We start from the raw sequence: 22,702 nt of genomic DNA, 5'->3' as shown, positions 1-22,702 counted from the left end.
GTGTAAGGTGAACTTTTTTTAGTTTTATGTCTGTAGCGATACAAAGAGCAGAGAAGGAAACAAGCTCATTGGCTGTCACGTGCACTGTTTCATGGTTTTTGTGTGTCTTTGGCTGACCTTAGGGCAGTTTTCTAGACAGGACTCTGTGAAATGAGGAGGATCAAGTGCATTATTTGCATGATTGAACCATTAACACATGTGGATATCTAACTATCACATGAACAGCTGCCACACTTTATCTTCTTTTGCTCATTGTGTAGCGTTTGCTCTCTTCTCACTTTTTAACCTCTTCTCTTTTTTCGTCCCTGTTCATACCTGATTATCTTGTCTCATGCCATCCGTTTTGCCAGTTCCACTTCCCTCTTCCTTTAGAGCCTCCCCCTCAGCAACTGAAGACTAGATTAATCATGTCATAATAAGGGTGGGTTGGTCTCAAACGGCCAAACAGGCTCTCTCCCTAGCGGCGCTGCGATCCTGGGGAAAGTGGATTTACTGGTTTGGTATAAATACGTTTGAACAAATGATTGTATGTCTGTTGTTTTGTGTGAATGTGAGGTGGCACATGTTTCTGAAGATTGCCTGTCTTGTGGATGTCAGCTCAGGAGTAGTTTGACTGTCATTGTCATAGCATGTGTCCATACTCCTCTGGACACTATACCTCCCTCTTAGCAGCAGTAGCTACTGTGCTTCCCTGCTAAACCTTCTTGCCACGCACACACTTCCTCACAGTGTTGGCGGGGAACAATACACAAGGTTTTACTTTGTAACCTCGTTATCTAAGTTCTTCAGTATACAGTAATGTGTGTTCTTTGTTTGTGTTGCTGCCCAGCAGACCAGAATCGGTGGAGGCCAGCCCTGTGGTAGTGGAAAAGTCCAGCTACCCACACCAGATCTACAGCAGCAGTTCACACCATTCCCACAGTTACATTGGCCTGCCTTACGCTGTGAGTACACACACGCACACACAGTTTCTTCTCACTCTCTTACAAATAACCTACATACCTTAAACCCTCCCTTTTCTGTTAATCATTGAGTGTGTCCTGACTAGCTCCCATTTAGGCTGAAATAGAACATTGACCTGTAATGGACTAGCTTCCTCAATCTTTTTCAGATATAGGAAATTAGAGCTGCATTAATCAGCAACTATTTTTGTAATTGATTAATCATTTAGGTCATTGTTTAAGCAAACATGCCAAATGCTTTATGATTCCAGCTTCCCGTGTCAGAATTTTTTTGCTCTCTTACACCAATGAATTTAAATATTTTTGGTTTTAGTTGTTCAGACAAAACATTTACCAACATTAACTTTGGCTTTAGGGAAAAAAAAAAAGATCCAGGATTGGTATTTTAATTTTTTTTTCTCTTACCCAATAGTGAAAATAATTGTTAGTTGCAGTCCTGTAGGAATTTTAATCGTTATCACCATGGTATATTACTTTGATGACCCCTTATGGTTTTAAGTTTTATGCAGTAGAAATATTATCCTCACAATCATCATTTACATTCCCCCATATCCTCCATCCTTCCATCAGGACCATAACTATGGGGCGCGGCCCCCACCTACGCCGCCGGCCTCCCCTCCCCCCTCCATGTTGATCCGACAAGGAGAGGGAGGGCTGTTTGTTCCAGGGGGCCAGGACGAAGCATCCAGGGGCACCACGCTCAGCACCTCAGAGGATGGCAGCTACGGGGCTGACATCACCCGCTGCATCTGTGGCTTCACCCACGATGACGGCTACATGATCTGCTGTGACAAGTGCAGGTAAAGAGCCCGGCTGACACAAGTAGTCACACGCCTGGACTAGACTAGTGTTGACTCTGGCCTTTTTTCATCCATCTGAGTTCCTGTGGGTTGTTCTGTTGTTCATTGTTTACCAGATCTTTTCTACGATCTTAATTAGTTGATGACTCAGACCTCAGCTCCTCCTGAGACCCAAACTTGTTAACATTGAAGTAACTTTGAACAATGACTTTTTTTGACAATGACATTTATTAAAAACCCTTTGCTGTGATTTTTCTCAGCGCCTGGCAGCATATAGACTGCATGGGCATCGACAGGCAGAACATTCCTGAGACCTACCTATGTGAACGCTGCCAACCACGACACCTGGATAGAGAGAGGGCCATTCTGCTGCAGACCAGGAAACGAGAATGTTTGTCTGGTAAGCAAGACGAATGTGCAGGCCCCAGTCTTATTAAGAGTGCTTCAGATCCTCATTTACTTTACCTTTAAACATATTCAAATAAAGTTACATTGGTGCAAATTAAGATGGATACACTTGCAGATAGCCTGTATGTTGCCAAATATGACCAGTCTTTGAGAGTTCCATTCCCCAGTGCAAATTATGAGGTGTTAGAAATTTTCTGAGAGAGGCTTTACATAGATCTTTCAGTTCTGCTTTTACTGGTTTCCTTGCTGCAGTAAAAGGCCAGCTTGTTAGTGAACAGAGCAGGTTGTAGGCTGTGTCAGGGTGCAGCTTCCTCCCCTGCAGGCTGAGCCAGAGTTTATTCAGCCTGAGCCAGGGATACACTGACACCTGCTGGACAAGTTGTAAAATGTTTCTTTCCAGTCTGTGTTGTAACATGTCTTATCTTCCATTATTGTAATTTCGCTGGCTCTGTTTTTTTCGCCTGCAGCAGCTGTAGCTTTTTATAGCCTTGCATGTCATTTTCTTTGTTCAGTACTCTCTCCCAATCACTAACATGTACTTGTTTGCTTATTCAGATGGGGACACCAGTGCTACAGAGAGTGGAGATGAGGTGCCGCTAGAGTTGTACTCCACCTTCCAACACACGCCTACCACCATCACCCTGACTACTGGGCGCCTTGGCAATAAACAGGCTGATAAAAAACGTAAAAAGAGTGGAGAAAAGGAGCCTCCAGCATCCTCTGCCCGAGCTAAGAAGGTCTGCTTTGACTCATAATAATAATGAAACCATTAAAGGCTCATTTTTGCTTGAACTTAATTTAACATTAAAGTTTTATTTTCGTTTTTCTGTGACAGGCCTTCCGGGAGGGATCCAGAAAGTCCTCCAGAGTAAAGGTAAACTCAAACAACACAAAACCACTGTCTACAGAGTCCTGTTGTAGTCTACTGTCAAAACATGAACCATGTGTACCAACAGCTGTACTGTTACTTTCAGGGTGCAGCTCCAGAGCAGGAGCCAACAGAGCACCCGTCTCTGTGGGAGAACAAGATCAAGACGTGGATGGAGCGTTACGAGGAGGCCAGCAGCAATCAGTACAGTGAGGACGTCCAGGTCCTGTTGCGTGTCAAAGAGCAAGGCGACGGCAAGAGCCTGGCATACAACACGCATCCAGCCTCTTTCAAACCACCTGTGGAGGTATAACCTTGTATATAGTCTGTAGTTAAAAGTCTGAACTATGTCATAATGTCCAAAGACACCCACCCTTCAACCTCCACTCTTCGCCAGTCTATAAACCTAACTTTCTCTTTGAATTTTAGTGGAATTTAATGTGTGTGCTTGTGCCTGGCTGTCTCTCCCCTCCAGAGTCAAGTTCAGAAGAACAAAAAGATCCTCAAGGCGGTGCGAGACTTGGCCCCAGACTCCCTCATCATTGAGTACAGGGGAAAGTTCATGCTTCGACAGCAGTTTGAGGCCAATGGATACTTCTTTAAGAGGTCAGAATGCTACTCTCTACTCAAAAGGATTTCTCCCTGGATTTGTTTCTTATGAATTTAAATTGAAGCCTGCTGCATTTTTGTATGCAGGTCAAACAAATTAACCAATAACAAGGCCTCTGGGGAAAAACGGTTACTGGCAGCTATGCGCTGCAGTTCATTACACTGTGGTGTTTTTGTTTGAATTATTACTCATGTATTGACTTCACCTGTTTCCCTTTTTAGGCCATACCCATTTGTGTTATTTTACTCTAAATTTGACGGACTGGAGATGTGCGTGGACGCTCGCAGCTTCGGCAATGAGGCACGCTTCATCCGTCGTTCCTGCACCCCCAATTCTGAAGTGAGGACACATCCTGAAAATTGAATCATACTTGAATTTTACTGTTCTGTATTAACTTAAACATAGCCCTGATGCATATTTATGCTGTGTAACCATCCTTTAGTTTTTACTAATGTTTTACGAAAACACCCACAGGTGCGGCACGTCATTGAAGATGGCATGCTGCATTTATACATCTACTCATTAAGACCTATCACCAAGGGCACAGAGATCACCATTGGGTTTGATTTTGACTATGGCAGCTGGTGAGTTATAAGGAATAAACTTGTAAGCAGAATCACAGGAGCAACGCAGAATCATTTTTCTTTCTAACTTCATATTGTTCCTCTCTCTTCCTTTTGTTTTTCTCTCTCGTCTTCTCTTAATATGTGTAGTAAATACAAGGTTGACTGTGCCTGTGTGAAGGGGAACCAGGAGTGCCCGGTGCTCAAGCACAACCTAGAGCCCACGGAGAACCTGGGCTCTGGAGGCCGGCGTCGAGGGAGTCGTAAGGACAAGGAGACGGTCCGGGACGACCAGGGCCAGAACCAGAACATGGGGTTGGACGGCGAGGGGAAGGGCAAGAGTGTAGGCGACGGCAAACAGAGAAAACTCTCTCCTCTCCGCCTCTCTATCTCAAACAACCAGGCAAGATCGCGCTTTTATGATCATCACATTCAATGCACCCAGTTTCACCTTTCTTTAACACTTTACTGCTCATATGTCACATGGTTAGACTTCGTTTTTTTGTAAAAATACATTCACTTTTGTTGTCCATGCATGCAGGTTTTTTTTTTTTATCTCTGTGAAATGGTCTATGCATGTGTTTGCCATTGTTAGTCACTCTTTGATACTACACATCCTCTTTAGTTCCCTCTTTTTTTCCCCCCACCATCCCTTTATGCATTCACTTTTGTCCCTCCCAGTAAATAATTCTGAAGACATAATTCAGGTTTTCCTGCACAAGACACTTTTGTGCCATTTGTCTGGCAGAGGGTGTTGTAGTCTATTACTCTTTCGTGCAGACTTATACAATCAGAGAGTGGCATCTCTCTTGGATGTGTTAACCGCAACAGAATCATCGGTTCCAGAATAGCAATTTTAACGTACCATGGCCGAGCCAGATTATTTTAAGCATGGTTCATTCAGCAGTTTGAATTTAGAGAAATCTGGCAGTTCGGCAAATTTGGTGTTGACCATTCAGAAACCAGTCCATTGTGTCACATGGAGACTGGTTTAGACATCAATAAATGTAAAGTCTTTTGCAGAGATGAGAGGGAGAGGGGAGATGAGAAGTCCCAGCGAAGGATCTTGAATATATAAAAGGCATCACTGTAACAACAATATGTTCACACTACAGGCAGGACTGCTACAATGTTCATTCTCTAAGATGGTCCTGTTTTAAACCATTATTTCGTAATGAGCCACTGTGTGTGACCAAAGACAAGTATGGATCAGGTTTGTTTTGTGCACAGGCTGGCCACTAAAGAAAAAAAGTTAGTTACTCCACCCTCCTGAATCTTTTCAGATTACCCCCCCCCGCCCGTCCCTCTCTCCCCTCACCTGCCCTCTCCTCCACTCTTACCTGTCTCCCTCTAGTCTGTAGCCAGACTGAATTATCAGCCATGATAAAGCGCCATACCCCGCTCTCCCCTCCTCTTACAGGATCCTGAGTTATATGAGGATCTAGAAGACAAAACCTCCGTTAGCAATGAAGTAGAGATGGAGTCAGAGGAGCAGATTGCAGAGAGGAGGAGGAAGATGGTAAGTGTGCCAAGCTAGGGGGCTACAGCTTTTTTTGCCATGCAGCCACCCAGCAGAAAGAGCAAAAATAAAAATGTCCCCTGTTGCTCTGGGCATAGACTTAACTATTTGTCTGCTAAAGGGGCTGTGGCTTGGATAGGAGCAGCTGTCTTCTGCCTCTTTTCCTTAAACCTTACCTCCTCTTCAAAACTCATCTACTGCTGGCACTCCCGACAACAATGCCCCTGTTGCTGTTTGATTTTTTTCCCCTCCTTTAGCTCTGCCTTCCCTCCTCTTTTCTCTCACAGTACTGAGGCTTTGAGCTTGTGTGTCATTAAGCAGTGACATTTATTTTCCTCATTTTTGTCCTTTTTCATGACCATAGTAGAAAATGAATGCTCATTTACAACACCATCTCCTATCAGCAAGAACAAAACCAGAATATCGTGTTTTCACATCTTGAAACTATCCCCCAGAGCGCATTAGATTTTGAGTATAGCTTTCCTCTCACCTTCATTGTGGCCACGAGTTTGAAATGGCCCATTACTGGTTCAACCACTCTTTCTCCTTGCCAAACGGCCTTATGTCCCTGACCGATGGGATCAAACACACACAGGCGAACATGGTACACTATACTGACACACACCTACACACACACTCTGGAAATTACCCTGCAGTCAGCTCCATTTCACACGGTGGACCCAAGGTGTAAAGTGCTGACTCATCTTTGGCCAACGTACAGTTCAGCTAATCGGCCAGAGAGGGATAGATTGTTGAGGGGAGGGAGGGGGAGGCAAGTAGAGAGAGAGAGGAGGGGCTGCAGAGGGTAGAACCTTGTTGCCAGGGCTATATTGACTTTGGGAGATCCAATAGGCTGCCTTCTATGGAATGTGGCCCAGGAGAGAGCTCTGCTGCTGGAGCAAAGAAGTCATGCATTCACACACTGACAGTCACAAGCTTAGTAGATGCATGTGGGTGTTGTAAATCCATGCCGCGACAAGGTGCGGAGGAGATAACATCAGTGTGTGTTGGCATGATATCTTGCCTACTTAAACAGAACCGCCTGTTGGTTGAAATAGGCATATCCTGGCTGTTTGTGTGATGCCCCCTTAACTGGATCTTTGGCTGTGTAGGCTAGATTTGGGTTTACTAGTGGCATCTTTTTGCTTAGTAATGCTTTGAGTTTGTGTCCTGTGTTTTACCTGGCTATGAGACAAATTTTCCTATAGGGACATTAAAGTTAGGGCTGGAGTTGTTTGTAGGTGACTTAAGAGGCTTTTATTATGATTTACAAACTTAGGGAGGATATTCTATAGATGGAAGGTGTAAGCTGGAAACTTTTTGAGAATATATCCCTTTAGACAATCGTTTAAGTTTCTTGCATGTTGCATTGTGCCAATAAAATCTTGGTCACAATCTGTGGCCAACCTGAGCTGTGTCTAATTGTGTGGTGAATGATAGCGCTACATTATAAATAGAAAAACAATCAACAAACTTCGGCCATAGTTCTTATGGAGTCCCACAAACCTCTTTTGTTTAGGTTTGTGTGCTCATCAGTGTTTCACAGTACGATCTAGGACCACAGTCTTTACAGTGTTCCTCCCAGGACTATCAACTTTTGTCACAGACTGCCCCAATTTAAAGGAGTTTCAACAAGCGTGTTTTATGATATAAACACTGAGAGGTTATTATGAGGTTGGAAACCCTTGAAGTGGTGTGGCAGGTATGAGCTACAAATGTGTAAATACATCATCTAGTTGAGAAAATAACCCCCGACTTAGATGTCATCAGGAGTAAAGTACTGCCAGTATATGATAGTTTACCTTGTGGTGTCATTAGTCCAGCTTAATTTAGCTCTAGAGTTGTCAGTGTCTGGTATCATAGGATATTACAAAGTCCACTCTGCCCAACACCTGCAGTACCTGACATACCACCAGAAGGTTAGAGTCACTAGTCCAGGTCTGTCCACTGTTTGTGAAGCCTTGTTTAGGGGGGACATGTCTCTTCTAAACTGGGCTGTCTCTTTATTGAACATTCAGGCCAACCCAGCGGAGCAGTCCCATCTCCCTGTCGGGGCGGCTTCCAGCTGGAAGGGACTGAAACACAAGGAGGTAAACTTGACCCGTACATAGCCAACCCCACTCCACCCATTTACCAGCCTCCCCACCCCCAAAATTTCTTAGAGGTGCCTGACTTACTCAAGCGTACTAACTGTCTCATCTTTACAGACACCAGTCTTCAGCCTGAGCTATGCAGAAATTCGTGTGTTGTCTCAGTGTGTTTCGTGGTATGAATTAATTTTCAATGGGGTGGTCTGACTGAAGGTGGAGCTCTTTGTTTTTGGTGGAGGCAGCAGTGGTTTCCATGTATACCAAGCTGGGAACAGGAACACATTAGATGTGCTAAAAGTCAAAATCTTAGTGTCACAGTCACTTTTTGACACAACCTCACAACACTTTCCTGTCGCTTCTGTCTGACCTTCTCTCCTTTTTGTTTCTCCTGTTGTGAGAATGAGGGGTCACTTTCTCACTTGTCTCTGCACCCAGCTAGAAAGGCTTTCTCTGTGCAGCACACATTAACCCGTTGTATCGCTATCTCTGGGGCTCTGGGGGTGAGTAGTGCTTCATGGACTAATGCTTGTGCTCCCTCTTCCTCTCCTCCACCCCTTTCTCCCAACCCTCTACAACTTACTCTCTCCAGACACGAGAAGAGAGGAAGATGGAGGCCATCCTGCAAGCCTTTGCCCGCATGGAGAAGAGAGAGAAACGCAGGGAGCAGGCCCTGGAGCGAATCGGTAGTGTCAAGTCAGAGATTGGGGGTCGCAGTGACATCAAGGAAGAGCCTCCAGCCACGCCAGAGACGGCAGATTCCCCAGCTGTCATGCAGGTGAGAGCACAGAGACAGAAAAACCCTCTTATTTGGTTTACTTTTGAATGTTGGGTGTCACAAATATTTGAGCAATAGTACACAGAAGCAAGGCCTCCTTTTTTTTGTGCTGTACTAACCTTGGCCAAGCAGCGTATTTCCTGCATAAATAGTTTATTTAATCAGACTTTTGGAGCTTGTTTTAACATTGCAATGTTTTAAAGAATATAAATACTGGACTGTCTCTCTGATAGCCACTTCTGGAGGTGAAAGAGGAGCCAGGATTAAAGCCGGCAAAGGTCAAAGGCTCGAGAAACAGGAAAAGCTTCTCAAGAAACCGCACGCACATCGGCCAGCAGCGCCGGCGAGCTCGCACCATCAGCGCCTGCTCTGACTTGCCCCCGGGCTCTCCAGCTGAGTCCGTGGAGCCGCTGACCAATGAAACCCCCGAGGGAGAAACCCCCACTGCGCCAGAGCCGGAGGCCATCGCTTCCCAAGCACCGGACACCAGCCCTCCGCAGAGCAGCTCACCTGCGCCTGACAGAAACCGCACCGGGAGCAAGAACTTCAAAACTAAAAAGGTACAGTAACATTTTTTTTATTACTGCATGGACAACAGCAATGTCACTATTACTGAGTAACTGTGTGTTTGTTGGACACCCATAGTCTTATTTCATATAGTATAATTTGCTAAATCTTCTCAAACTCCTTTCAACAGCACTTTGTCAGTGAATGGGTGGGAGAGAAGCAGCAGGACCGCGGTGCAGTGCGAACCCCAGAGCCGGCCCCAGAGAGACCGCTGAGAATAAGCAGTGACCCCGAAGTACTCGCCACGCAGCTCAACGCCCTACCAGGCATGGCTTGCTCGCCCCAGGTCTACAGCACGCCCAAACACTACGTCCGCTTCTCGTCCCCATTCCTGGCAAACCGCAGCCCCACCACTCCTGGAGTCCCCACAGGGAGACGGCGATCCAGAGAACTGCCAGAAACGCCGCCAACCACAGGCTCCTGCAAGAAGGTACAAAGTGCTGCTTTAGAAATATTCCTGTTTGGCTTTGATGTCTGGCCAGTTTTTGAAAGTCATGAGGATCTTTCCATAATTCTATTGAGTGCTGTATATTCTTGTTTAGCTTTGTCTCCATGACTGCGCCAGCCAATTTAAAAAAAGTTTTCCAGTGTGTTAAACTCATTTGATCGCCTCTAAAGTTGGCAATTATCAAGAAAGTGTGACTGGTATCAAGAATGGAGAAGGGACTGCTAATATTTAACCACTGTTTGCTGAAATTGCTAAATCTCTTGTTTTTCTCACAGCGATGGTTGAAGCAGGCTCTAGAGGAGGAGGGCTCCACCAGCCCAGCTAGACGACCGAGCCTCTTCATGCCCAGCGAGGGTCCTCTCAGCCCCTCCATTAATGGAGACTCTGACAGCCCTCTACCTTACAATGGCACGTGCTCGCTACCAGGTAGGTCTTTATGAGAGCTGCGTGGCCAGCGCTCAGTGTGGTGCCAAATGAAACCTGTCACATCATCTACTTTTCAAAATGAAAAAGTCAAACTGTGAAAAGCATTTGAATAAAAACTCACTGCTCTGTTTCTTTCAGAGTTGCCCACACCTTTGAAAAAGCGGCGGTTGAGTCCCTTAGATGCCTGTATGTCCGAGAGCTCAACGCCCTACGGCTCCCCTTGTGCCACGCCCACTAGGGCAGACCAGTCAGAGACACCCGCAACACCCATCTTGCTGGCTACCCCACCACGTCCCCGAACCGAGGAGCCAAGTACAGAGCCCCTGCCCAGCACCCCAACGCAAACACTTAGTGCCCCTCAGGAGGTAAAGCTGTCTATATGGAAAACATTGTGACGGTTGCATGTGTATTACATGCGAAAAAGAACTGGAATGATTAAGTGTGCTTTTGGTTTCGCAGAGTGAATCTTCAGTGGAGAACTCACCAGAGGTCAGCCGGAAACCCAGTGTGCAAGAGGTGAGCGGAGCACACAGCAGGAAATATTGTTCACAAGGATTAGTGTTCAGTGATGGTCCAGCTGCTGTATTTATTTTTAGAAATTTAAAATTTCACAATCAGGATAAAGTTGGTTCATTTGTCATACGACTTGACAGTTATTAAGAGGGCAGAGTGATATTACCTCTGGTCTTATTGTGGGGACGTAGTAGGATTTTTACATGCATTTTCAATATGTCAACAGTCACCTGATGTCGATCCCTGCCTTCTTTCCTAGGCGGATCGCCCCCCTTCGTTGGTCTCCTCCCCATGCATCAGGGCTCCCAGCTCAGACGGACTCCAGACAGAAACAAAGGTGTCAGTTCCAGAGAGCCCGCAGCCTCCAGCCGTGGAGTCTGTGGAATGCGTAGAGGACAGGGCAGACGGCGGGGTTGTAGAAGGCAGTAGTGAGGCTTCTTCATCCACAGAAACATGTGCTTCCTCTTTTCCCGGCTGGATTAAAAGCCCTGAGAGAGGCCCGACTGGACCAGCTGGCCTGAACTTCTCCCCAGTCAACTCAAACTTAAGGGACCTCACCCCCTCACATACCCTGGAGCCTCTGACAGCTCCCTTCAGGCCTGAGGCTGCAGCTGGGACTGCAGCAGGGCCCACAGCAGGGACGGGGTCATTGGTTGGCTCTCAGGCTCCCTTCAGTGAAGGCCAGGGGCAGCTCTTTTACCCCTGCTCTGAGGAGGGAAGTTCACTCGGCTTCTCGCGCTCGTTGAACGGGGATGGTGCCGGCGACGGAGGAGGGTCAGCGCAGAACCCTCCACAGAAGAAAAAGGTACATTTGCAGAAGCATTTATAATAACCCCAGTGCAGCATAAACAAAAGTTATGTGCAGTAAATATGCCTGCACTCATTATAATACAGAAACATCATTGTCTAGGCTTTTATTCTGTATTGCATACTCTCTTGGCAATGTGGATTAGAAGATGATGTACTGTACACATGTGCAGTATACTACCCTTTGTGTCAGTTATTGTCCAGTTGCTGCCCTCTAATGGTTTGATCCAAGACTTGCCTTCTATTCACAAATAACACTGAGATTCTGCATTTTCCCAGGTTTCTCTGCTCGAATACAGAAAGCGTCAACGAGAAGCCCGTCGCAGCGGCTCCAAGACCGAGTGCAGCTCTCCCGTTTCCACCGTGCCACCTCTGACCGTGGACGCCTTTCCCGTTGCTTTGGAGGCCACCAGTGAGCCACCTCTACTCCCAGCTCCCACAGCTCCCTGCACCACCCCCGCCCCCACCACTGCCGCAAAGGAGCCCCAAACTAATGAGGAGGCAGAGACTTCTGGAGAGAAAGGAGAGAAGGAAGGAGGAGAGGGACAGTGGTATGTCCCCTCAGCAATACATATATGAGAGTATATCCAGTACAAAGATTACTCAATGTGTCCCTACTGGAAATAAGGTTGTAATGGTCTTGATGTTTCTTCCTCAGGACGTCGTCGACTTCTGTAGAGCAGGCTCGAGAGCGGAGCTACCACAGAGCTCTGCTGCTCAGTAAAGATAAAGACACAGGTGAGAACAGTAACACCGACTCAGTCATCTGCAACAAGGGATATTTTCACATGTTGATCATGCTCTTACCTCTTGGTCATAATATCCTGTACTGTTCTTGTAGACGGTGAGGCAGAGGGTGGTGATACACCTGCACTGAGAGACTGTCCATCGCCAAGTCTTCAAAAGACCCCGACCCACGCAGTGAGTCATCATTAGCCCCCGGCTTGTGATTAGCATTCTTTATGGCCATCGTTTAAAGCCTCTAGAGCCGCAACTAATGGGTATATTTAATATTTAATATGGAGATAAAGGTCTTGATAAATCATTTGGTCTATAAGATGCTTAAAAAAAAATGTGACTTAAAATCTTACACATTTTTTCCAAACTAATATGCAAAGCTACCCAGTCAATTATCATATAAGAAAAATGATCAAATATTCACATTTAAAATGATGTAACCAGTCAGTTTTTTGCTGTCTTTGGTTCTTTTCTACTAATAGTTTCAGCCCCAGTTGCCTCTTATGTATTTTTTTATTGGTTTCATTGATTCTGTTTCTGGTATTAGTCTCTAATTGTCTTACTGATTATATTTGCTTATGTTATGTCAGTGTCTGACCCTGCCTCTCTCCTCTCAGCCCTGCTCTCCTGGTCCTCTTGCTCAGCCTCCCAGTCGGTCGGCGAAGGAGGAAGAAGGTGATGGTCAGTCTCGGACCCCAAACCCAACAAGCCAGTCACAGAGCAAGCCTGCAGGACCTAAGCTGGCGCCTCTGACCCCGACAAAGCTGCATCCCACCCCGTTGCCCTCCTCTCCGGTCCACTACCCTGGATCCTCCCTCCTCCACTCTCCCAAGCCTCAGGCTCAGGGCTCCCCCTACCGCAGCCAGAGGGCGCTGTTCTCTCCTCAGCCTCAAAACCAGCCCCAGGCCCAGGCTCAGACCGGCCCCACTAGTTTCCCCCAGTATAACTCGCAGGGTGCTCCACCACCACCTCCCCCTCCTCCACCAGCACCGCCAGCCTCCACGGCTTATTTTCCCAGCCAGAGCGCCTCACCTGCCGGACCTTTCCCTGGGTTTAAACCTGCCGTCACACCTCCGTACCCTCCCGGTTCTCAGCCCATGATGCAGACTCTTCCCCACAGTGTGCACTATCAGAGCTCGGCCGCTCCACCACCACCGCCTCCTCCACCTCCACACCCAATGCCCGGCCCCACCCTGCTGCACGTCAACCTGCAGCCTCCCCCCATCCAGCAGCATCAGCTTATGCTGACCACCGCTCCCCCTCCGCCTCCTCCCCCACAGGGCCAGACCTCGCAGCAGCAGCAGCAGCAGCAGCAGCAGCAGCAACCTCCTCCTACCAGTGGTGCCCTGCTGTCACTCACCCCTCCTCCGCCTCCTCCCCCGCCTCCCCCGGCCCCATCGACCAACCCACAAATGCAGCCCCACCACTTTCAGAACTTAGGGGGGTTTCAGCCGACATTGCTGCACCCAGGCACCGCTGCCAATCCCTCAGTGCCCCAATCTACGTACCCCCCGCCCCTTCAGCAGACCGGACTGCCTCCACCTCCCCCTCCTCCTCCCCAACAGACTCAACAAGGCCAGGCCCAGGCCGCCGCCTCCCAGATGCCTTCTGGGACTCGTGGAGCTCCTGCGTCCTCGACCCCCTTCCACAGCTCGGGGTACCTGAGCACAGGGTGGCCCTGACCACCCTCTCTGCTGTCAACCCCTAGCAGCCCCTGAGAACTCAGCCTGAGAGGGGCCTGTACCATACAATGTAAATATGTTTTCTATGTACCTGAACTCATGGCCAGTGGAAAAACAGCTGATTGTGGGATAAAAGGGTACTTTTTAAAAAAAAAAAAAATAAGGACAGAAAAATTTTAGAAAAAAGGACAGTGAAATAATCTTCAAGACGAACTGTAAAAATGAAGATGGACGATCCCCCCGGTGCTCATAGCCCTCTCTCTCTGGCCTCCTTTTGTTTTTATATATGCTTCCTGTGATGGAGAGGAAAGCTCTGTTCTGTGTCTTGTTTGGACCCCGTTGTAAGGCCCCGCACTTTGTTTATCAATGGACATTCCAGCCTATACCCCCCCAACCCCCACCCCACCCTTACTCCAACCACCACCTCCCCCTCCCTCCTCCTTTTCCTCCTTTGTCAGTTATTCCTTTAACTTCCTCTTCTCTCTCGTCTGTTGTTGGCTCTCTACACCATTTATTTGTTTTAATCTAGTGGCTCATTATAGCAAAGAGAAAGCTTTTTGTATAGAGAAAAAAAAAACAATTATTTTTTTTATTCCTCTGTCTAACAACAAATATCTGTTCACCGCTGCAGATTCAGAAAAGACCCATTTCTGGGAGCCTGCCTCAACACCCTGGGAGGCTGCACTCGTGTGTGTTTGTTCATGTATGTATGGGTGTGTATGTGTGTGTGCTTGTGTTGGTGTGTGTGTGATAGTGTATGGCTGCTTGGAGGAGGAAAGTGTATGCGTGCGTGTGTGAGATGTTTTGTGTTAACGAGTGCTTGTAGTCTTCTGAGGTAGGCAGAGTGGTCTCGCCCACAGGTAGGATGTTAGCGGTTTATTTTTGAATATCAATGGTTATTTGTAGAAAGTGTAATTTAATGTATAGGTGGTTACTCCAGCTTTCACCAGGAACAGGTTGTAAATATTTGCTTCTTTTCTTTTCTATGCTTGTACAATTCGCTCCCATCCCATTTTGAATTATTGTAAATACGAACGCTCTTCTTGGCAAAGCTGAATGTTTCTGTGACTGTAGCATTATTTTTATTTTATTTTTTTCCCTCTCTGGACTCTTCAACTTTGTCTTTTTTTATTATTTGTGTGTGTGAGTGTATGTTTGTGTGGAGGGGAGAGACTCACAGACACTGCACTGGTTGGCTATTTTCATGGTTCATTATAATAAATCACTGTAATGACAGTTTTATACCACTTGTGGTGACATGTCTCTCTGGGAAATTTGTGCTGCCGTCTCTGCTGCCAGCTTCTTTAACAAATATCCACTTTGGTTTCTGCCTTTTGGAGGGAAGATGGTAAACATTCAACGATGGTGGAAAAACTTGTCCAGGGCTGAATCTGTTTGGTCACAGCAAATATGGAGTAGGAATCCAAACCACTCTCTGTTAATCTGCTGGACAGATGCACATGTCCATCCATAAATCCATAAAACAATCATCTGTGCCAAAAAGAAAAGCCGGAAAATACCAACACACTGCTACAGTGGTTCCCAGTACTTCTGTTGTAGCTCTAGGACATGGAAACCTGAGGAAGGAAGCCCATTTATTGAATTGGGAAAGATATTACAGATAAAATTTAAGCGACAACCCTTGGAAAATTGGTTAATTGCATACATAAATAGGGCAAGGATACATCAAACTAAAGGGAATATAAACAAGAACAGAGAAAAAAGCAGGAGGAAGAACATTGCTAACCATTAATGCTGAAAAAAACGGAATTGCTAATAAGTTTCTTTGTTTTACATCATAGTAAACTACTTTTTCATCATTCATCAGACAAAAAAAAGATTGAAGGCGTTACTATGAGCTTATGGAAAATTTGACAGGCATTTTTCACTATTTTTATGATATTTAAAGGCTGACAGAATAATCAGTAATAAATAGTGTGCATGTGTATACGTTGTTACCATTGTGTGTCAGGGAGCTAAATAATAACTTAAGCACACATTTATTCAGTTCAAAGAAAACAGCTTAATCTGACACCATGGAGATGAGCTTGATTGAGTCTGTGATGTCCTAAAATGGCCACCATACAGAGGAAACACTCTGGCTTCAGTCGAATAGTGAAGGTGAAAGATGTGATGGAGAATTCTTCAGGACTTAAGAATAGACAACTGTGGTGTTAAGAGAATTGGACACAACACAAGGCTACATTATTATGTGGCCGTGGATGTTATCGACGTGGGTCGCTTTAAATGTTGCTGCCGTAAGGAATTGTGGGACGGCATTATCTCCTTCCCTCTCGCTGAAGTATGGTCCAGTGTACCCTCTGTTAAAGGAGATAAGAAAGGAAGCATTAGAGCACCTTTCCTTGGCATTTAGCGAAGTCAACCAGCTCTTATCATGGCTGCCACTTGGATACTTCTGGGTCATTTTACTGTGTTAGAGACTTTCCAAAGCAAAACGGACTGTTCGACTGCAGCCTGTGTTGCAGGCATCTCCTCAGGCGGACCTCATCTGCCCGACTAATGGTTCTGATCTAAGAATAGCAAAGTCGTCTGTTCATCCGTCCAGTTTAGCTCTCTGGTGTGTAACGATTATTACAGCCTCACGAGGCCATTAAAATGGCTCTAAGCTTTTAGTCCAGATAAAACAAAATCGCTAATTGATAACTCATACTCTCATCTAACAAAGACACTACACTGTGATTTTTCCTGTTACAGGTCTACAGCCCCCCTGTAGGCCATTAGGATTCATGTGAGCAGATGGCCCTTGATCCAGACGGCTGTGTGCATGTCAGAGCTGATATTTCCATCTTGGCCAGTGTCAGTGAATCCAACGGGTCCTTGGTGACTATGATGCCGCTCCTGCCCTTCACTGTAATGAGGACAAGCAACACTCAGCATGTGAATTTATTCTCTAAAACTGAAAAATTTGGGGCCACTTTTTCTTAGATGTCACAGATTCAGTACAAGATAAACATTTTTGTTTCTTTTAAATAGTTGAATCGGCTTGAGAGGCTTAATCATCAATTGCGGTGCCCCAGGGTAGAAGCCTCTCGTCTAAATTATCACTATATGGTATAGCATTAAGATTTCTTTCAATTAGAAAAAGGTCTAGCACAAACCATGAAACACACCCTCAGTGGAAATCCAAGTAAAATATGAACATTTATGTTCTTCATATATTTCAATACATTGTTTTTAACAGAGGCAACACATTCATAGGAAAAGCTAGTGTTTTTTTTATTATTATTTTTTATTATGTCTCACATGATGTATTTCAGTGTCAAGTTTACATATTCCACATTTGTTCATCTGGACAGATCCATACAGAAAAGGTTCAAGTCAGGAGCAAAAGAATACTACCCACTAGACCTTTGGGATCAGGATTGTGACTTGATGATAGGGCAGGAAGGTACAAAGACTTCTCGTGTCTTCTTACTGGAGTAATGGTGTGTGTTTTAACTTGGTGAAACAAACACTTAAACCCCTTCAGCTTGATGTGGTAACACCTAAAATAACTGGGGTTGTGTCAAAGGAGGCACATTCACAAGGGTAAAGTTGCTGTGTGACACTCAAAACTATCCTACTTTTTTAAAGAGTTAAAGGAATAGTTTTAGAATTTAACATTAGCTTTCTGATGGCAAAATAGATGAAAAGCTTCAACTCTCATACATGTATATAGTATTATAGTGTTACACACAGTTTTGCCACCCATCAGATTTTGTGACTTATTAGGGAATTTCCTGGAATATGTGTTTAAGGTCACAATTTAATTGTTAACAGCTGTGTAAAAAACAAAAAAAAAAACAAAACAAAAAAAAAAAGTTCACCTTTTGTAAATACTATGGGGTTACCATTTTGCTGGTAGACCTGCCCATCAAAATAAAGTATACTTAAATGTGATAATACATGGTTAAAGTTAAATATAAAACTTTAATACGGTTTTACTAGCACACAAAATGGGATTTAAGACCGGTTTCATGGTTACACTGACCAAAGTGTTAAAGATATCAGTGAAAACCAGTAGGGATGATATGGCCTAATAACATGTCCATGACTTACGTGTCGCACAATCTGACGTGTTACTGTAAAAGGCGCAACACCTGTTAGCTGAGGTTAGCTCAAACGCTGAAGGCTTATCTTGGTCTTAAAGTAACAAAATCCGCCTCCAGCACCTTGAAAACCCTGTCATTAGCATGTAATGTCTCTTTTGGTTAAACCGCAGAAAAACCAAAGTGTAAAAACAACATTTCGACGGTTTATAGGTGGTTATTAGCCTGAGTATTTCTTCGATATTAAAAGCAGTAACTTGGCTAAACTCTGGTGGCAACTTCTCAACACCCAAGACATAGTCGGGTACGTAACGGCCTAACGGTCGCCTTTACACATCGGTTTGTAAACAAAGTTTTATAAGTGTTGGTCAATTAATTTTTTCTTCATTTGCTTGGCTAGCTTTCACCAGTCTTCGTGATAGCTTTAGCCAAGCTAACCAGCCATTAGCTATTTTGTCACCTAGCTAATTAACTCGCTGCTAGAAAGCAAAATTTCAACTTTTCACTGTAAAAATGTCTGTTTCTTTAGTTCCGTCATACATTATCAACTTTAACGTTAAGTTAGACTCAAATCTTTATGTGAGTTATTAGTGTTTTTTTAAGCATTGAGACAGTGAAAAATGATAGAAAACAAAAAGATTCAGCGCAAGAGTGTCACTTTTTCCAGTTAAGCATTTCCTATACCGTTTCAGTTCTCCACACAATACTGTCAGATTACAAGATACAGTATGGCACACACTAATAATGGACCAGTTTCAAAGTCAAGACAATGTACAGAGACGTAATCAACATATAGCTATACACAGATTATAGACTTATACAATTGATGTTTTCTCTTATTTAGAGCACTTTTATTTTTACTCTTTATGCAAAGTTGTCACCAGCAAAACCTCTAATTACTACCTCTTGATTCTATCACAACAAATATTTAATTATAACAAAGCATTACCGGTTTTTTCTTTTTTTTTTTTTTTAATCCAGCCTAGAAATGACTTCAGTCCTCACTTCTTTACTGACATCACTCTCCTTTAAATCAAAGGTCAAACAGTGTCTAAGCCAAACTCCTTTATGTAGGGAGTTTGTTGACTTGATAAGAAAGAAGATCTGACAGCTTTTACCTCAAGTCTGTTAAGTCCTTATTTGCGTCGGTCAAAGTCTGGATAATTTGTTTTGATTTAATTCAATTTGAGCGGCTGCCACTCCGTGGTGTTTGTCCAATGAGTGTCCTGGAGCTGATCTACCACATCAAGAGTCTTACTGATTTCTTTTCCCCCCTCCAGCTGAACCTGTGCACTGGCAGCTTTCCTCACGTCCACATGGAGAACAATTCATTTTGAACAACTCAGGTAAGATGATGCAATGACATACCAACACAGGTAAACTCAGAAAGTCTTTTTAAGAATTCATCCTGCAGAAATAAGCAGTTTAAGATGACTGAGAAGGCTATTTTACAGAGGGAGCTTTCAGGGAGGACAAGGGACATCCAGGTCCTCCTCCACAAGGTGGTGTGGCCTCTTCCAGATCTCTTCCTCCTCTTCTTTGATCTGTTCACTAATCAGCTCTGCATCCCAGGCACAAGCTGGACCAGGAGAGGGAAGCTGAATCCTGAAGTAACATCACATCTAGGCAGCAAGACCTGCAGGCGATAAGAGAAATAATGTAGAATCTGCAGGAATTAGTATAGTTTAGTACATCGGTTATTCCCTCTGGTCTGCACTTCTAATCTAATGTAATGTAATTCAGCAAGCCTAGTAAATAGCCTGAAACATCTTTGCTTTCAATGTTTTTCATTCTTGTAATGTGTTTTTATGTTTTTAGTTTAGGTAGGTGGGAGCCCCATGGAGTATTTCTCTCCTACCTAAATCGCTCATTATACAAATTAACTTTGTATAAGCTTTGAAAACAAACACACCCTTATGCTTTCAGATAGTGATTACTCACTTAATGTGATCATGCAAACAATGCAGAAAATGTTCTAATGATTAAATATAGATTCATTAATTCAGCATCATCTAAATTAACTAGGCTACATTAAATGTTAAAAGGATAAAGTTTACTATACTAGAAAGAAATCAAACAAAAGTAAATGATTATTACTTATGGTGCAGTAATAGTAGCATCAAATTAAAGATAAAAGTTTTCATACTTGCTACATTACACGCAAATAACATCCTTACCTGTGTGTGTGACTGCTTTACTCATACTAGAGGTTATATGGCATTATTACCGCTCTCTGAGGAGAAAAGGAAAGAAGCCAGTTCAGTATGGAGAGGATGAAATAACATTCTTGATTTTAACCAGCAGGTGGCAGTGTTACATAAAACTAACAGTTCTCTCCACCACAGCTGCAGAATTAAAACACCTCTCTGATGTTTGTTTTTCTTTTTCTTTTTTTAAATTTGGACAGGTGTCACTATCCATCCTCCTGAGTGACAAGATAAGAAAAACATCCCATTTAAACTTCATCTGCTCTTTGATGAATCCCCCATTTTCACTTTCGGGCTCATATTTCATGTACACCTTCCTCTTTTTTCCCTCTCTCCTCCTCTTCCTCGGCTCATTATTCCTCTCTCACTCCTCCCCTCTGTCTTGTCCTCCCCTCTCCGGTCTCTCGGTTGATAATAGCTTCTTCCTCCCAGTCACTTTGCTTATACGAGCTAACAGGCGACTGTGTCCTGGCTGATAGGGTGGCTGTGATTCATTTAGACAGACTGGCAGCAAGCTGTGTAAACAGCCATTAGTAATTCATGACTCTGTCCAGCATCCCCAGGCTTCAATTAACCCTTGCTATTGGTGCATTCTTCCTCTCAGTCACCCATCTTTCTCCCTCTTCTCTCATTGCTTTTCATCTCCGTCCTCCTTCATCTGTATTCTCCTGTCCTTCCTGCCTCTGCTCTGTTTAAATCATTCTCTCTGGGTCTGAGTGCAGTTGTCATCTCGTCCAATCAAAACAAGAAAAATCTCATTGGCAACAGAAGCAAGCAAAAGCAGCCGTGCAGGTGGTGTATAACATCCGTCTAATGTATGCAAATTAATAACTTGCGCATGTGAAATTATGCACGTAAAAAAAAGAGGACATTTTTAATTTCAAGCTGCTGGTGGGATGTGTGGTATGGCAGCAGAAATCAGATGGTGTCTTTGATGTGCACGGTCTCATTATTGTATTGAGCTTTAATGGAAAGGCCAATTAGGCACAGACACGTACCAGAGTGGAATAAAATCTTAGCAGGACCAGCACTGGATTCAAAGACAGTGCAGACACTTCGGTCAGCTTTCAGATTGATTTTTTAATAAGTTTAGTGGCACTAGCTTTGTTTTGTTTTGGAAATAGCCTGTATCTCATTTCAGGTGTAATAGCACTTCAGTGTTTATTTCTTTTTGTTTTGTACCAAACTGTCACTGTTAAAGAACATCCACAAATTATCGTGAAATGGGTTCAGGAAAGTAATAAACTGACCGACTATTATTCTGGTTGTTTCTGTATTGCAACAGGAACAAATCTGACAAAGAGCAGGTTACGACTCATCCACAACTTGCCTGTCTCTACTCCAGATTTAAGTGCTGAAAAGATTAGGTGGTTAATCAGTTTGTCTGGTGTTTCCCAACCTTTTTTGGCTTGTGACCCACTAAAGCGAAGCCCTTGTCACAGGTTGTATACATCTATGAGCAGCAAGCAGTTCTCCTCTCTGATTCATTTGAACAGTTTTTAGATGGCTGTGTTTTCATTTATCAGTAATTTGTTGACTGTTTCTTGGCTCCATGTGGACACCGGAATATAAGGATTTAGAGTGTTTCTCTAACTACCTGAATCTCCTGGGGCATTTTACTGCTGCTTCAACAATAATAATGTACTTAAAACATGGCCTTGGGAGCTTGCAATGAAATTTCTGTCCCTGATTCTCTGACATGTTATTTTCTATGCAGTTAACAATTGACAGAGTGATGACCTGCTCCCACCTCTGCTACACATAAATGTAGCATGGCTGCAGCATTTGGTCCCATTCAGGTATGTCAAGTTTTCCTACACTTAATTAGGAAAAACATTCGTTATGAATTTGACTTTGTGGACAGGGTCATTGTCATGCTGAAAGAGAAAAGGATCTTCCCTAAACTGTTGCCATAAGGTTGACCTATAATAAAAGCATGTGAACGTGTGCCCTTACTGTCTCCCAGCAGCTCCTCAGACATCAGATTGTCCTGGCGGTTTCCCAAGACGAAGGCCAGGAAGGAGAGGATGAGAGCGTCCATGATGCCCATGATGGCCAGGATGTAGGCCCAACGCACCGAGCAGGCGCCCAGTGTGTATTTGTCCGTCTGCTCGCCACACATCCGCTTCACCTCGTCGCTGTCCCAGCCGTCTGGGTAGATCATGCAACCCAGGATCAGACATGTACCTGGATAAAGATGAGGGAAAGACAGGTAAGTGTTTGTAGAGGCCTTAATTGGCTACCAAGAGGGAGGACCTTATGTTCAACTCGGGACACTATGCAAACCTAAAAACCCATCTCTGGTCATGAAAAATGCATAAGATATGAAGTGTACAGAACTCAGTGTGAAAATATTGTGCTCACGGGAGTTGGTGTGGAGTTTCACTTACAGTTTAAGCTTGAAGTTGAAGACAAAAAAGGCTGTTAACCGCTGCTGTATGACAGCAAAAAGAAAAGATCTGTAGATATTAGAAATTTCAGAAAGAAGCAGAAATACAGAGCGATAAGGGAAGAGATGTGACAGCAGGGCAGAGATGGGACAGAGGTGAAGAAGCAGTAAGACAGAATGTGGTATGGCATGCCACAGCACCATGTGGTGAGTCGGGCTGCCTTCATTAGCCGTCTGCTGTATGGCTGACATGGCAGACTGAGCTGTTAGAGAGCAGAGTC

The 22,702-nt window shown here is 44.4% G+C and overlaps 2 protein-coding genes across 6 annotated transcripts in view; one reads left to right on the top strand and one right to left on the bottom strand.

The window, feature by feature from the left end:
- The window catches only part of kmt2e (lysine (K)-specific methyltransferase 2E), a 28,049-nt gene extending 13,026 nt beyond the window's left edge, over positions 1-15,023 (top strand). Inside the window, exons 1-24 of one of the 5 annotated variants that reach the window (XM_051077775.1) lie at positions 340-500; positions 833-944; positions 1,533-1,762; positions 2,023-2,162; positions 2,726-2,907; positions 3,006-3,044; positions 3,145-3,345; positions 3,514-3,644; positions 3,870-3,987; positions 4,123-4,232; positions 4,362-4,614; positions 5,632-5,730; positions 7,749-7,820; positions 8,410-8,595; positions 8,829-9,155; positions 9,293-9,592; positions 9,886-10,036; positions 10,175-10,401; positions 10,496-10,552; positions 10,809-11,354; positions 11,636-11,907; positions 12,015-12,094; positions 12,198-12,277; positions 12,712-15,023. In XM_051077775.1, the coding sequence (XP_050933732.1) occupies positions 1,590-1,762; positions 2,023-2,162; positions 2,726-2,907; positions 3,006-3,044; positions 3,145-3,345; positions 3,514-3,644; positions 3,870-3,987; positions 4,123-4,232; positions 4,362-4,614; positions 5,632-5,730; positions 7,749-7,820; positions 8,410-8,595; positions 8,829-9,155; positions 9,293-9,592; positions 9,886-10,036; positions 10,175-10,401; positions 10,496-10,552; positions 10,809-11,354; positions 11,636-11,907; positions 12,015-12,094; positions 12,198-12,277; positions 12,712-13,776 (4,809 nt within the window). In that variant the 5' untranslated portion in view covers positions 340-500; positions 833-944; positions 1,533-1,589 and the 3' untranslated portion in view covers positions 13,777-15,023. Of the gene's footprint in view, positions 1-339; positions 501-832; positions 945-1,532; positions 1,763-2,022; positions 2,163-2,725; positions 2,908-3,005; positions 3,045-3,144; positions 3,346-3,513; positions 3,645-3,869; positions 3,988-4,122; positions 4,233-4,361; positions 4,615-5,631; positions 5,731-7,748; positions 7,821-8,409; positions 8,596-8,828; positions 9,156-9,292; positions 9,593-9,885; positions 10,037-10,174; positions 10,402-10,495; positions 10,553-10,808; positions 11,355-11,635; positions 11,908-12,014; positions 12,095-12,197; positions 12,278-12,711 lie in introns of those variants that run through there. The other 4 variants (XM_018680929.2, XM_018680931.2, XM_018680930.2 and 1 more) reach the window with 4 other exon arrangements.
- Positions 15,024-16,988: 1,965 nt separating this feature from the next.
- lhfpl3 (LHFPL tetraspan subfamily member 3) overlaps positions 16,989-22,702 on the bottom strand; it is a 34,392-nt gene continuing 28,678 nt past the window's right edge. The window contains exons 2-4 of the mRNA XM_018680947.2: positions 21,989-22,219; positions 20,003-20,058; positions 16,989-19,461 (exon numbers count right to left, since the gene is read on the bottom strand). Coding sequence (XP_018536463.1) covers positions 20,036-20,058; positions 21,989-22,219 — 254 coding nt within the window. The 3' untranslated portion in view covers positions 16,989-19,461; positions 20,003-20,035. The remainder of the gene's footprint in view (positions 19,462-20,002; positions 20,059-21,988; positions 22,220-22,702) is intronic.

This window comes from Lates calcarifer, linkage group LG18 (genome assembly GCF_001640805.2).
Source record: "Lates calcarifer isolate ASB-BC8 linkage group LG18, TLL_Latcal_v3, whole genome shotgun sequence".
NCBI classification, from domain to species: Eukaryota; Metazoa; Chordata; class Actinopteri; family Centropomidae; genus Lates; species Lates calcarifer.
This window is presented reverse-complemented; position numbering and strand designations above follow the sequence as displayed.